This window comes from Neospora caninum, chromosome X (genome assembly GCF_000208865.1).
Source record: "Neospora caninum Liverpool complete genome, chromosome X".
In the NCBI taxonomy this organism is placed as follows: domain Eukaryota; phylum Apicomplexa; class Conoidasida; order Eucoccidiorida; family Sarcocystidae; genus Neospora; species Neospora caninum.
In genome coordinates, this window is record NC_018396.1 from 5529655 (window position 1) to 5542972 (window position 13318).

General features: G+C 57.5%; 1 protein-coding gene across 1 annotated transcript; it reads left to right on the forward strand.

Moving 5' to 3' along the window:
* Window positions 1-1532: 1532 nt before the first annotated feature.
* On the forward strand, window positions 1533-11255 carry NCLIV_051270 (conserved hypothetical protein; the record flags this gene model as incomplete). The annotated part of the gene is made up of 14 exons (XM_003884681.1): window positions 1533-1604; window positions 2694-2848; window positions 3528-3771; window positions 4637-4790; window positions 5014-5124; window positions 5667-5777; window positions 6585-6666; window positions 7325-7476; window positions 7942-8069; window positions 8585-8655; window positions 9135-9243; window positions 9805-10035; window positions 10502-10687; window positions 11082-11255. 14 exons carry the CDS (start codon window positions 1533-1535, stop codon window positions 11253-11255), a joined length of 1980 nt encoding a protein of 659 aa, XP_003884730.1.
* Between the last annotated feature and the right edge of the window lie 2063 nt (window positions 11256-13318).

Genomic DNA, 13318 nt, shown 5'->3' on the forward strand with positions numbered 1-13318 from the left:
GAGCGGGAGATGGGCCAGGAGATGGATTCCCAACCCCGAACCCTTCCATGCAAAAAGCTGCCGTTCACCTTCCTCGATTCCTTGCAACGCAGGAAGCACTGCCGCCGCGCTCTACCTAGAGGCGAGTCGCGAGGATGGACGGGGAGAGAGAGCCGGGCGGCTGGCGAAAAGTTTTAAACCGGGAACTGTCACGTCAAAAAGAAACAGCTGCGCTCCAGTCCGCAGAAAAGGACGAGCTCTACGACAAACGGTTCGAAACGGCGCAAAAGACACCAAAAAAGACGTTCGACTCTCTCGCCATATCCAATCCAGAGAGGCAACAGCCGAGTTCCCTCCTGAAAAAATCGACGTCAGGTGGGTGTCACCAGCCCGCCTCTGAATCGGATTGTCTCTCCACGTCTCCCAGCGCACGCAATGTGTGAATCAGCTAAAGCGCCCCGTCCCCGCTCTCTCGTTCTTCTCTGTCACTACACACCCCCCTGGAAGGGAGGGAAAAGAATCCCCCTTCACCGGGCGGATTCGACTTATATACAGCGGAAGACGCACGCAACTCTGCGGTGCTCAGCGCGGCGCAGCTTCCGGAGAGAAGTTGACACAACCTTGTGCGTGTGCGCGTTGCCGCTTCGACTGCCTTGTCGAGCGAGGTTCGACCCTCCACACGACATCTCCCTTCGTTTTGTCTGAGATTTCGCACTCGGGAAAGGCGGAAACGAACAGGCACAGCACTCTTGCTTCCACGGGTCTCTCGGGTTTCACGTTCCTCTGCCTCCTCTCTCTCGCCTAGCGCAACCAGACAGAGCTAGTCAACCCACGTTATCGATGCAGTGTGTGGCAATGGCCCCATCGGGGCTCGCCGGCCAAAAAACAGGGCGTGCGCGTCTCTCTCGTTCCTTTCAGCGAAGAACCTTCTGACGGTCGCCTCTTCTGATTCGCGTTTGTCTTTCTGCATTCTGCTGGGACGAAGAAGGAACGCGGTGGTGTTGGAGGGTCCCTGCTGGAAGCAGCACACTCGTCTTCTTGGGGCTGCCCCGCGCCAGGTCAAGTCGCGCACGCAGAGAAATGCATCGCTGTCGATACACCAGCGAACGGCGCGTATCCAACAATTCCGTCGCTTTTTCTACTGTATTCCCTCGTCGGTTTTCGCTCTCTTGTTTCTCTCTCCAAATCGGGGCAGCGGAAAGCCTCGTGAGCGTGCTCTGGGGATTTTAGCCAACCAGGACTGCTGACCTTTCCCGGATCCCCTTTGTCTCCTCTGCCGTTGTCGGCGCGTCTTCGCTGTTCCTCACTCTCCTTTCTCTCCTGGCAGTTTCTCGTGTTTCCCTCGCGCTATTCTCCACGGACAGACGCTCTCTGCTCCTCGCGTACACTCGCGCCTCCAGCACTGGACTCTCCGCGTAGCCTTTTTCCTTCCCCTTTGCTTCGCCCCGTTCCTCCTCAGCCCCAGTCGCCTCTTCACTTTTGCTACCTCTCCTCCCGCCCACGTCGTCCCTTCCTCCCTCCCGGTCTCTCGCCCGACCCTTTTTCGCCCCCAGATGGCAAGCGCTAACGGCCTCGTCCGATTAGGAAAGGCCGACGTTGGTCTGCCCCGCGCCGTGGTCCGCGAGGTGAGAAGGCCGAACGTTTCCTCGGAGTTTTCTTCTCAAGCGCCTCTCCGAAAGATCGCGGGAAAAGTGCGGAGAGGACTCTCTGGACGCCCAGTCATAAACAGTCGGTGGCGGCAAGGTCAGCGCGAGTCTTGCCTCCGCACGGCGGTGGGAGAAGCAAACCGTCACAGGGCAGTAACGCGAACGTCCGCTGAGGAAGTCCGAGACCAGAGAAAAAGGGAGTGTTCTTCAGCCTGCTCTCCTCCCGTCAGTTCCTATCCTTTCTCCGCTGTTCCCACGTTCTCTGGTTCGCCCACGAGTGCCCCATTGGTCGGTTTCTTCTCTCCTTCCCCTCAGCCGCGTAGGTGCTTGTCTTCCTCTTGTGTGTCGTTTTCTGCGTTCGCCAATCGTGCGTCTCTGTGGCCATGCTCCGTCGACTGTACCAGCGCGCCCCGCGCGCCTTCTTCCTCTCGCCCGTCTCTCCTCTCGCTTCACACTCTCTTTCCTTGCTCCCCGGCCGCTTCTCCTGTCTCCTCTAGCCGTCCACTTTATTCTTCCCCATCTTCTTCTGTACCGGCGTCTTGCGCTCGCCGGAGGATCCAGCAGATTTCCCCGCATCTCTCGAGACCGGCTGCCTCTTCTCTGGTGTGTGAGGAACGCCTTCCCTCCGGGGACTCTCCGTATGTGAACCCGGCGAAAACTCGCGCCTGTCGGCCACTCGCCGCTGTCTCTTCTGCTGAGCCTTCGTGTCTGCCTCGGTGCCTCTCGCGCCGTCTTCCTTCCCCTCCTTGCCCGCCTTCGTCCTCTGTCTCTCCTCTGTCCTCGCTGTCGCTTCTCGCCTGTGTCTCTTCTTCCTCGGGGTGTCTCCTTTGGTGCAGCCGAGCCATGCACAGCCATGGGGCGTCTCCGTCTCCGGGGGCGTCTTCACCAAAAAACACACGGCAGGGGTCGGTGCGGCATTCAGACGCGCCTTTCTCGCGTTTGTTCTCGCCGTTTGATCCGACGCTGAAGTCTCCTTTCCAGGCGTTAGCCCGCCCTGAGTGGCGTCGAGGGCCGCCTGCGTCTCGCGCTTCTCTTCCGGCGTCGAGCTTTGCTGCGCACGATCCACAGGGGTGCACCACGAGGGAAGGCGAGCGAGAGGCCGGAGGCGAGGAGGACGCGCTGGTCAGGGAGGCGCTTTGGTGGGTCCGACACACGCGGCAAATAACGGTGGAAGTCGTGGATCAGTGGACAGAAAGTTTCCACTTTCTCTACCGGAAGAAAAGGTAAGGTTCGCCTCGCGGATTGTGGGTCACCTCTGTCGCTCCTCCGGGCTCTAACATTCATCCGCGCGCGGCCCTCTGAGGTGTCTTCTTCTCCGGGGGTGGTTCTCTGTCCGTCTCGAATGCTTCCGTCCGGTGCCCGCATCGCTAAGCTCCGCTCTGTGTGCTCTGTTAATGAATCCACCGGAGCTATGCCCGAATGGACGCGCAGAGAGGAGCACCGCGCGTTTGAGTGCATACGTGCCTGCCTTTCTCTTTGTTCCCGTGCTTTTCCAGTTCGCCCTGCTTGATGTTCGCTCCGGGTTGTGTCTCGCGTCTTCTTTACTCTGCTCGCTTCTCGGTCTTTTCTCCTCGTCTTGCTGAGTTGATGCCCCAGCCAACCTTTCGCTGCCCAGTGGTCTGTGTGGAGCCGTGACGGCACCTCAGAGGCGTCTCGCGAAGTGTACATACACCGCAGCTGCGGGTGCAAAGACGCCAGAGGTTGCACTCTCCCTGTCTCCGGAACACCCAACTGCCTGAGACACCCGTGTCCCGTCTTACCTGTCTTCCCTTTAGGGTGTCGTTCGCCCTCCTTGCCCCGCCATTGTTTCTTCTCTTTTACCTTTGTATCTGCCTCGTTCTCCTCCCGTTTGCCTTTGTCTCTCGACGCTCCGTCCCTCGCTTCTTCCCTGGGCGTCCTCAGATATCCAGAGCTCACTTCGATCCTCGACGACGCCTTGCACCTCGTCCCCAGCCTGCGGCCGGCAGAAATCGCCATGCTCGCGAACCACGCGAGTCGACTGATCCCTCTCAAGTCCCCGCGGTTCTCTGCGCAGCGGAAAGAAGACAGAAGGCGCGAGGCAGGCTTCGTTTCCGAGTCCGAAAATGCTGGAGCCGAAAGGCGCGCAAAGCGGTGGTGGGGTGTATTTGGAGACGCGATCTCGCATGTAAGACTCAACGGGTGACACGGTGTGCGACACGGAGCGCAGGGGCTACATCGAAACAGGAGACGCACGTTTCGCCGCGGAGGGGACAGGGAAAACGTAGACTGTTATGCTTCCTCAAGGGTCATGGTCGTTCTCGTCTATTATCGGCTGTCGGCGTCGCTGGACAACGCCCGTGCAGTGTGCCCGCACCACGCGCGCGTTGCCACCTGTTTCGGCAAGCCGCGGTGTCTCTCGAGTTGTTGACTGCGTTGTGGAAGAGCTCGTCTCGTGATCGGCTTCTCTCTATCTCTGCTCCCCCCTTCCTCGCCTTGTCTCTCCCGTGCTTGCTCTTCCAAGCTCGCCTGTCGGTCGCACCGACGCTGCAGGGGTTTCGGGAGCGCCTTGCTTCCTTGTCTCACATGTGTGCAAAACCTGGCCAGGTTTTTGCAGATATCCTGTCGCAGAGCTACGGCCATTCCTTGGTGAAGAAGCGTTTGTACGCGCCTCACGGATACCTCATCCGGTTTCCATGTGCATGTTTGCCAAAGTCGTTAGATTTTCCCAGTACCTCTGAAACGCGGGTTGTCGTTCGCCCCGTTCTCTCAACGCCTTCTCTCGCTTTTGCTTCGTCTCCCTTTGGTATGCACCTGAACGTTCTCTTCTCCGTGCCGTCCTGCGCTCGCCTCTTCTCGTCATGCGTCGAATTCGTCTCTGTTTCCCCTCTCCGGATCCGGGTGAACCTTCCGAGAGTGTGCGTCTCGTCTTTGTCCTTTCGCTTCCTCGTCTGTCTCCCCCTTCTCGTCGCTCTGTGGGTTCTCTGGCGTGTCTTTGTCGCCTGCTGTTTCCCTTATTCGGCGTCGGCTCCCCTCCTCCTGCATGCATTCAGCTTCTCCACGACGCGGATGGCCAGCACATTTCCCTCATTTTGAATGCCTTTTCGTCGGCCAAAGTCTTCCACCACGAAACGCTGTTCGCGTGTCTCAGCCGCGAAACAGCAGCCTGGGCTCCTCACAACTCCCTCCGCAACACGGCAGTCATCTGTACGTCCACGCACGCCTGCAGTGGTGCCTGCGGAGTGCCAAGCAACTCTCCACCAGCGCCCTGAACCCTAAACCGTGGACGGCCCGCTTTCTCAGTGGCGTAGCGGTGATGACTGCATGCGTCTGTGGTTTTGTGAATCTGTGGTGCCTGACGAGGCCTCGCCGCCCGTCCAGGCAGATGGGGCTGAGCAGCGTTATGCACCGACGCATTGTTTGTTTGCAGTGAACGCCATGGCGAGGCTGAACATGCGAGACAGCGAAGCCGTCGAGCGCAGCTGTCTCCGTCTTCTGAGTGAAGCGAAGAACCTCAACCATATCGACTGCGCAATGGCTCGTAAGCTAGGAAGGAGCAAGGTACACTGGAAGAAAGAAAAGAGGAGGACACCGCAGGAAGACGCAACAGGAAGGCTAACGGAGAAAGGAGAGAGCCGAAGCGATAGCTAGCTATCTGCTTTGTTGCTTAACGAATGGAAACGAAGAAGACGCACACATAAAGACAGACGGAGGCAGCGAACCAAAACGCGCCGACACAGAACAGCCCATGTGAAACACCCGAAACGAGCCCCAAGAAGATGGTAAACGAGGCGGATGGACGAGAGGCACAAAGGAGCGACGGCGATTTCGTGGCAGGAGGGAGGCTTCAGAGCCCACCGCTTCTCGAAAAAAAGGGGTTAGGGTGGCAATCACCCTAACCCCTTTCACCGCCGTGGCGAGCGAGAACGATTCCACCGCATTCGTGGGCGGTGCTTGTTTCGCTCTCCTTTTTCCCCGCTCTTGTTCTCTCTTTTCCGGACCAGGAAGCCGCGGTGGTGTGTCGAGTTTCCCACGGAAGAAGTCCTGACGCGAAAACCCTGCGGTTGTTTTGTGGCTTCCCAGTGAACGCTGCAGCGCGTCTGGGGTACCGAGAGCTCCAGTTCTACTCGATTCTGGGAGACGCTGCAGTTCGACAGTGTTCTCGCATGAACGAACACAATGTGTCGATGATTCGTAAGTCGAAACTCTGCTTCTTCGCGCCTCACACAGAAACATCGCCGGAGGTTCGGGAAACGTTCTGTGCGTGGACTCACTTCTCTCATGGTACCGGCGTCTGGTCCTTTACCCGCTTGCTTCTCTGGCTGCTCTGGCTTTGTGCGGGTCTCGACTGTTCTGGTGTCGCTCTCCGTTTTTTTCTTTCCGACGCTCGTGTATGGCGCATCTGTAGCCTCATCCTGAACGACAAAACTCCATGAACGTAACGTGGATCGTGCTCCGAAGGGCTTCGACAAAATGGAGATGGAAATGGTCAATGGTTCCGAGAGTATCTCACAAAATGTACCTTTGCACATGCGCAAAGGTACACAGTTTGTCTGCAAGTGTGTAAACATCGAGCCTTGAAGAGGGGTGCTTCCTCCCCCCTCTCTGTTTCTCCGGCGCCTGCAAGCGCTGGGTCTCTGTGCTCTGTGGTAGAACCCACAACTCCGCATTTGTGCGAAATGCCATCTCTTTCACGCGCGCTCTGCGACTCGAGGCAACCCCGCTGTGTGCTTTACCAGTTTGCTGTGGTGGCCCCCTGTGCGTATCTCTCGAGCTCGGCGAGCTGGGAAATCCTTGCATGCACATGTCCTCGGCGTTTCCGTTCTGCGCCTGCGAAAACCGTGTTTCGGTGTTGGTTTATCCGTCCTTTTGCCTCTCGCCGCTCGCTCTTCACCTCCCCCGACGCTGCAGATGTCGAGGTAGGGATTGACTCCTTCACCTTTTTTTTCGCGGAATATGGAGGACTCGTGCAAAAGCGCTTTTTGTGGGTTGTCTTTGCAGTGTGGGCCTTCGGGGCAGTTGGCGTCCGCCACCAGACGCTGATTGGCGAGTTCATCGACCAGCTTCTGCGCATCAGCAACTCGTGAGCCGAGCGTTCTTTCATGCAGCAGCGTCTCTGAAGTTGCCACACTTTGCTTTTTCCCGTGACATTCGGCTTGCGTCCTCTCGACACCGTGTTCCCCGCTCTTCTCTCTGGTCGCCAGTTTGCTGCCTTCTGGTTTCCGCACCATCTCGACGTGCATTTCACAGCGTCGCAGATGCTTCGGCCCTTCGAGCTGTGGCACGAAGTGTGTGGCTCTCGCCGTCGGTCGAATCTCTCACAACAGAAAAGGGCTGCTGGAGGTTCTCTCTCTGCAGTCTCGGAGTCCTCTCTTCCCCGAGAACTGCCAATCCTGCGTCGGTCCCTGTGTGAATTCAAATTCTAAGCTGCCTGGCCGGCCTTGGTGTCTCGCCTTTTGTGTTTTCGGGAGAGGCGTCGGCCGTCCAAGACGCGCATCCAGTTTGGTTTCCTTAGGTCCGTCTTGCGCGTTTTCGGGTCACCCTGTTCTCGCGTCGCCTCCAGCCGGTGCATGGGATTTACCAGCTGACTAACCGGTGTCAAATGCAATCTCGCCACCCAAAAGTGGAGGTTTCCTCGTGCGCTTCCAGACCTGTGGGGTCTACACGTACCCGCCCAGTCCCAAAAAACAAAGAGCGCTTCTTCTCTCCCGCACACCTTATCTCTTACCCTGTCGACACAGGCGCGTCATCCATGCCAACTACGTCGCTTCCGTGCTGGGACCTCTCGGCAATCTCCGCGTGGAGCACCCGCGCGTGAAACTCCTCGTCGACGTCCTGGTGAAGCCAAATATCGAGAAATTCGAACCCGTAGATGCCATTCTGGTTTGTACAGGTGCGTTTGCTGAAAACGGAAACCGTGTGGACGGCGTGCGCTTCGACAAAGAATTCCCATCCCCCCCCCCCCAAGCGTGCTCTTGCCACTTCCGCCGAAAGAGCAGAAGCTCACACGCCAAGGTTTCTCCTGTGGTCTCGCCGTCCAATCTCCCTGGTGTCCATGCGTGTACAAATGAATACATTCGTGTGCATGCCGGCAGACGCATTTACATACATATATATCCACACTGATACAACTATACGTGCAAGTGCATGTATCTGTATCGAGATGTATGTCACGAACGGCGCGTGGGGATGCCAATCGTCATCCGCTTCACGTGTAGGGCTGTCTCCGCGTATGTCCCGCGCAAGAACGTTCCTGTGTGCGTTTGCTTCTCGTTGTCCCCCCTCACCGGGTACCGGGGACCTGGCTCTTTCCTGTCCACGTTAAGTGTATCCGTTTAGCTCGTTCTCTGCCTGTTAGCGCTCAGCCGTCTCGGGTTTCGCGTTTCACACTCTCCCGTCGCGTCCCAGCTCCTGACGCACGCTGGCCGTCTAGTGGCAACAAATGCGATCGCCGCCCCCAGCCACCATGTGCTCCACCTGGCAGTGGTAGGATTCGCGTTTTCGGAGGATTTGAGCGAGTTCTGTCTTTCGCGGATGCAGAGAATGCCCCATGCAGAGTCTGCACGCCTCTGGTGTGGAGGTTGTTCGCCGGGGTGATGTCCTAGCTAAAAACTCGAACTTTCTTTGCTTGATCCTCTCGCGCCTCTGGCTGAAAGAAGGTTCCTTTTCGAGTTCGCCCCCGGGTTTGCTTGAAAACGTCGCCTCCTTCAGCTCGCGGGGTGATACAGCGAAGCCGGCGGAGCCTCCGGCATGTATAGTGCCCAACTTTTCTTGGGTTGTCTATCACGTGCGCTCAACCAGGTCGGGTGTATGGCCGGTCTGCGCGAGTGGAGACGACAGGTGTCTGTTTTAGCTTGTTTCAACACCCGTCTTGCCGCTTCTCGCCGAAGGCGGCCAGAGACTCAGGGACGCATGCAAGTCATACTATGGGCAGGAGCATGCAAACTCTCCCTCGCATGAAATGGTTTTTCCGCGCTGAGGCATGCTGGTCTGTGACGCAGGCTGCTGGTCTCCTCGAGGCATTTGGCATGGCGTCGTTTTGGAGCGACATCAGCGGAGGACTCGCAGCCACGTGAGTCTCGCGTGTCTTTTGGTCTTCCGTCGCTTCTCTCGGCCTTCATTTCCTGCAGACTTCACCTTCCTTCGTCCACTTTTCGACGTGTGCTCCACTTTTTGCTGTCTCCTTTTGTCCCCCACCCCCCTCCACCCCCCTCCCCGCGCCAGCTAACGGGCTGGGCTCCAGCACCTCGGTCTCTCTTTTCAGTGCGTCCGGGGCGTGTGCCGCGTTTGTTGTTTCGCTCGTTTTTTTGTCCTTCTGTTTATCTGTTCACGCAGACCTCGCTCGCTCGCGGGGCTCCGTGGCTTCGCTCGGCCTTTCCCCGAGTTAGGTCGCCATCGTGTCCCTCCTTTTTTCTCGCATCTGCCGTGAAGGGTCCGGAACTATAGGCCTCACCCCGTGCGGGTTCTTTTCGGGTTCGATATCTCGCCTCGAAAACTGCCGCTGCCACTCGCTCTGTCTTCTCGGCCTCCGTTGGTCTGCGTCTCCCACAGGCTACGATCTACTGGGTCCGCGGCAGAAATCGCAAATGCCGTCCTTCCTCTGGTCCGGGTCGTGGGGAACCCCGATTGGCGCGCTCCTCTCTTCCAAGTCGCCGTCACGGTTCGTCTTCTCTTTGCTCTCGCGCTGCGAGAAAAACAGGACACGCGAGACAGCATCAGCGCGAGGGGTCGCGAGCTAGAGCGACACTTGGTGTCGTCCGAAGATTCTTTGCTCGTCGATCACAGAAGTCTCGGGTGCTGCACACATCCAGCGACTCACCTCCTCTCTCCTAGGCAGGAAGCGGCAGAACGAGAGGATAGAAACAGCCGGAGGATCGAAAGTGTGTCTGCGCAACAAAACACGTGGAGGCGGTCTGTCTGGTACTTCTCGCCATCCCATGGCCAATCGAGGTCTTCGCGAGTCTCTCGCCGCGAGCGATGAGACAGTGCAGGCGCGCCCACGATGAACACTTGAACGGGGTGTATCGTGGCGTTCTCAGGAGTCGTGTGTGTGTTTCTGCCTGTTCAGCGGGCGTCCTGTGTTCTCCGTTTTTTATATCCGGCTCGTGTCGACAGATCCTGGTCTCCGCGTTAAGGTGGAGTCTCCTGTGTTTCCCGTCGGTTTCACAAGAGGCTGTCTTGCTGGTGCATCTTTCTCGGATGTGCCCCGCTTCCTTTGCAGGCGATGGCGGCGCAAGATCAGTCTCAATGGACACCGCGCGACGTCGCAAACTTCACCTTTGCTCTAGGCAAGACGACTGGAGAGCACGGAGAAGACCCAGTTGATCCTTCTGTTTTCCGGTCGTCTTCTGGAGAGACTACGCTGGCTGTCTCGCAGAAACGAAGCGCAGAAGCGGGCGGGCACGCGAGGCGCCAGCTGATCAGAGACCTTTGCGACTTCGCCACTCGTGAAGTAAGAGGGGAAGCAGGCAGCTCGAGAGAGAAGGGCGAGACGCACATCGGGGGCGTTTTTCTCGAGACACTGCGAACGCAGCATGCGTCGGTGCTTTCCTTCCGCTTTGTCACATTTGTCCGTCGCGCTTTCTGCTCTTCCTTCACGCAAGCTGCTGCGTCGGACTCCTTGGGAGTCTTTATTTCTTTTTCGTCCCCACTGCGTCGCACAGGCGACGCCAAGGTCCCTCCACGGGGTCGTGCATGCTTTCGGTTTTTGCCTTCTCTCCTTTCCTGCTTTTTCTTCGTCCTTCCTGTGTGTCCGTGTCTCCCTCCTCGGGTGCTTGCGCGGTTCTGCCCCCCGGGGTTCTTCGCCGTCGTTTCTTGTCTGCACAAAGATGGCGTCCACACACGTCCGTCCCTGCGCGCTCTTATGCCGCGTATTCCCTTGATGTTCCTCTGATTCGCGTCTCTGCTGCCGTCTCCAGATGGAACGGTTCAATCCTTGTGACATCGTCAGACTCCTGCAAGGCCTGGCTGGTCTCGACTACCGCCATGAAGGCGTTCTCGCGTCCGTTTCCCGGCGACTTCAGCATGCAGATGGAAGCGCCGCGACCGAAGCAGAAGGATTCCCGTTCCACGTCCAGCGGGCAATCGCAGAGGCTCTTCTCAAGGTGCGAGACGAAGGAAACTTTGTAGCGCTCTCTGGGTTTTCGAGATGCCCGCCTGGAAATGTGTTTTCACTGTAACGCGTGCTCACGTTTACGACCAAATGGATGGTTCCCTTCACGTGTTCAGGCGTGGACCCGCCACTCACACAGCGATCGGTGCTTGATGCACCGTAGGCTGGGACGAATGCATAGTTGGTCTTGCGCTGCAGTCGCACGTCTGAGTCGCAGTTTGTCGATCAGGAGGCGGTGTCGGTTTGCGTGCCCGGGTCTCGAGGCCTGCCATATGTGGCGAAAAGCCTCTCTGGCAGGTTGGCACGCGCTTGCATGTTGCCCGGGATCGCCGCACGCAGTGTGCATACAGGTCGGAGTCCTGTCGCCTTGCGTTGTTTTGTCGCAGCTCGAAGCCTCCCACGCGTGCTCACGCGACTGGATCGAAGGCCTCCGCAGCCACCAGGCCGCTCTGGGGCACAAAGGCAGAGGGAAGGAAGGGGCGGGAGACTCTCTTTCTGCTGTGCTTCCGCAGTCCTCGTGCTTCCATGTGGAAGAAGTGTCGAGAGCTTCGGCCTCGTGAGCATCACCGGAGAACCCATGCAGTCAGCGGTGACCGCCGTCCGCTCCTCTGCTCATCCCGGGTCAACCGTGAAATCGCGGAAAGAGAAAACACATGCTTTCCGGCTCAGTCTGGAGGAACCCAAAGCCACCGGCCGCTCGCTGTCTCCCAGGCTGTTACACCGGAGCTCCGAAGATTCCACGCGTCTAACTCGCCGTGCTTCGGACGGTTCATCAACATATATATATATATATATATGCATGTCTCCCCTGAGAAAAGACGTCGTGGGCATGGAGCAACCGATTCGGTCGCGTATCCATTTATAAGGACAAGTTCGCGGAATAAATCTGTCGTCTGGGGTGCTCGTGTGTTAGGACCAGCGTCCGTTTTTTAGGTCTACCTGTGTGCGAAGCTATGTCGTACAACGGTTGCGAGGGTGTCTGGGCACGAAGCAACGCAGAGGGAAGCAGCGCAGTTGGAGAGCGTTCAAACACATACTTTGCGTGAATCCGGGCGAGCGGTGTGCATTCCTCTTCCCGCGGAGGCGTAAAGAGAGACTGCGAAGCTGTCTCCGGCCGCACCGCACGCTGTCGGCTTACCGGGGCCAGGACAGCCGGCACGAAAACAGGGACACCGGTGATAAGCTGGCCCACCGTGAACACTGGGAGCACAGTTTTCTAAGTAACCAATCCCGTGCTCTGCCTTGGGCATTGAAACGAACCCGTATATAACCTTGGTTACGAGGTTTGTCTTTCCACAAAACCATTGACAGGGCTTTTTCCGTCCGAACACTCCGCTGTGCGCCTTCTCTTTCGCCTCTGTCCTAAGCTCCTGCACGGTACCCCTTTTCAGATTCATAAATACATATGTATATATATATATATATATATGTATATATATATATATATATATATATATATATATTGGTAGAAACGGCGAGAGAGACTTCTTTCAATCTTGGTGGTGCGTCGCGACGCCTCACAAAAAGGTACGTCTTACTGCCTCTCGATCTCCCCCACGTGTCTGTCACCGAGGACGAAAAACCGGTATCTCTGGGACGGTCATCTCTATGTCTTGGATACGTCCGGTCGTGAATCGAGTTCTACAACCTTGTGAGGAGCGTGAAGGCATGTTGCTGGGCGGTCTGACGAGCGGGGCTCCTGGCAACCTGCCGATACCGCGCTCTGTAGAAATTCTGGTAAACCGGTGCATCCCGCCTCCCGCACGCTTCTTTCTCCGTTGCGGCGGCTCCAGCTTCCAGTTCACGTCGCGAGCGGATCTGTGGCTCGTGAGGTTGAATCCGAGGGGCGCCGTGGTTCTTCCACGCTGAGAAAATCGTATTTAGATAAAATTTACACGATTTCGATCGTCCTAGCTGAGCAGCCCACTGTGGATCGGAGTCCAGCTGCGACTAAGCAAGCGTGGGGGCGCTTGCCAAGTGTGTCTTTCCCCCTTCCACCGAGAACTTTCTCCCGAGGCGCCTCCCGTGGAGGCAAGCGGAAAGCGAGAGAATGCATCTGATAGGAACAGGGTGTGTTCACAACACTACTCGCCCCGTTCCTGCCTTCCCGCAAAAAAGCAAAAAAAAATTCCTTGAAACCTACGGGGCGGGAGGAAAAGGAAACCGGCCTCTCCCGGAGCTACACGGCGGCCCGCTGTGTATAAACCGCTCCCAGCAAGCGATTATTCAGCGAGAGCGAATGGACAAAAGCAGCCGCGAGAGGGAGGCGCGGAGCACCAAAAAGAATCAGGTGAGGCCCTTTTCCTGGCGCCAGCCCCGGCTGGAGCGTCTTCGAACGCCCCCCGTGCATCCGGCTTCCCAACGGAGCCTGGTGACCGTGTTTCCTCAAATTCGACGATACATTCTCTCTCGCACATGTCTAACGGTCAGCACACCTGCGGAGAGGACCGTGGAGGCTGCTTCGCTCGACAATGCCTATGGAACAAGACGGCATTTTCTGCCGACGCGGCTGACACAGACGCATAAACAGACGCGCAACGATAACTGTACACGCGCATGTGAATAAAAAGGTGTGTCGTAAGCCCCCTGAATCCACTTTCAAAAAAGAGATGTCCATACGGAC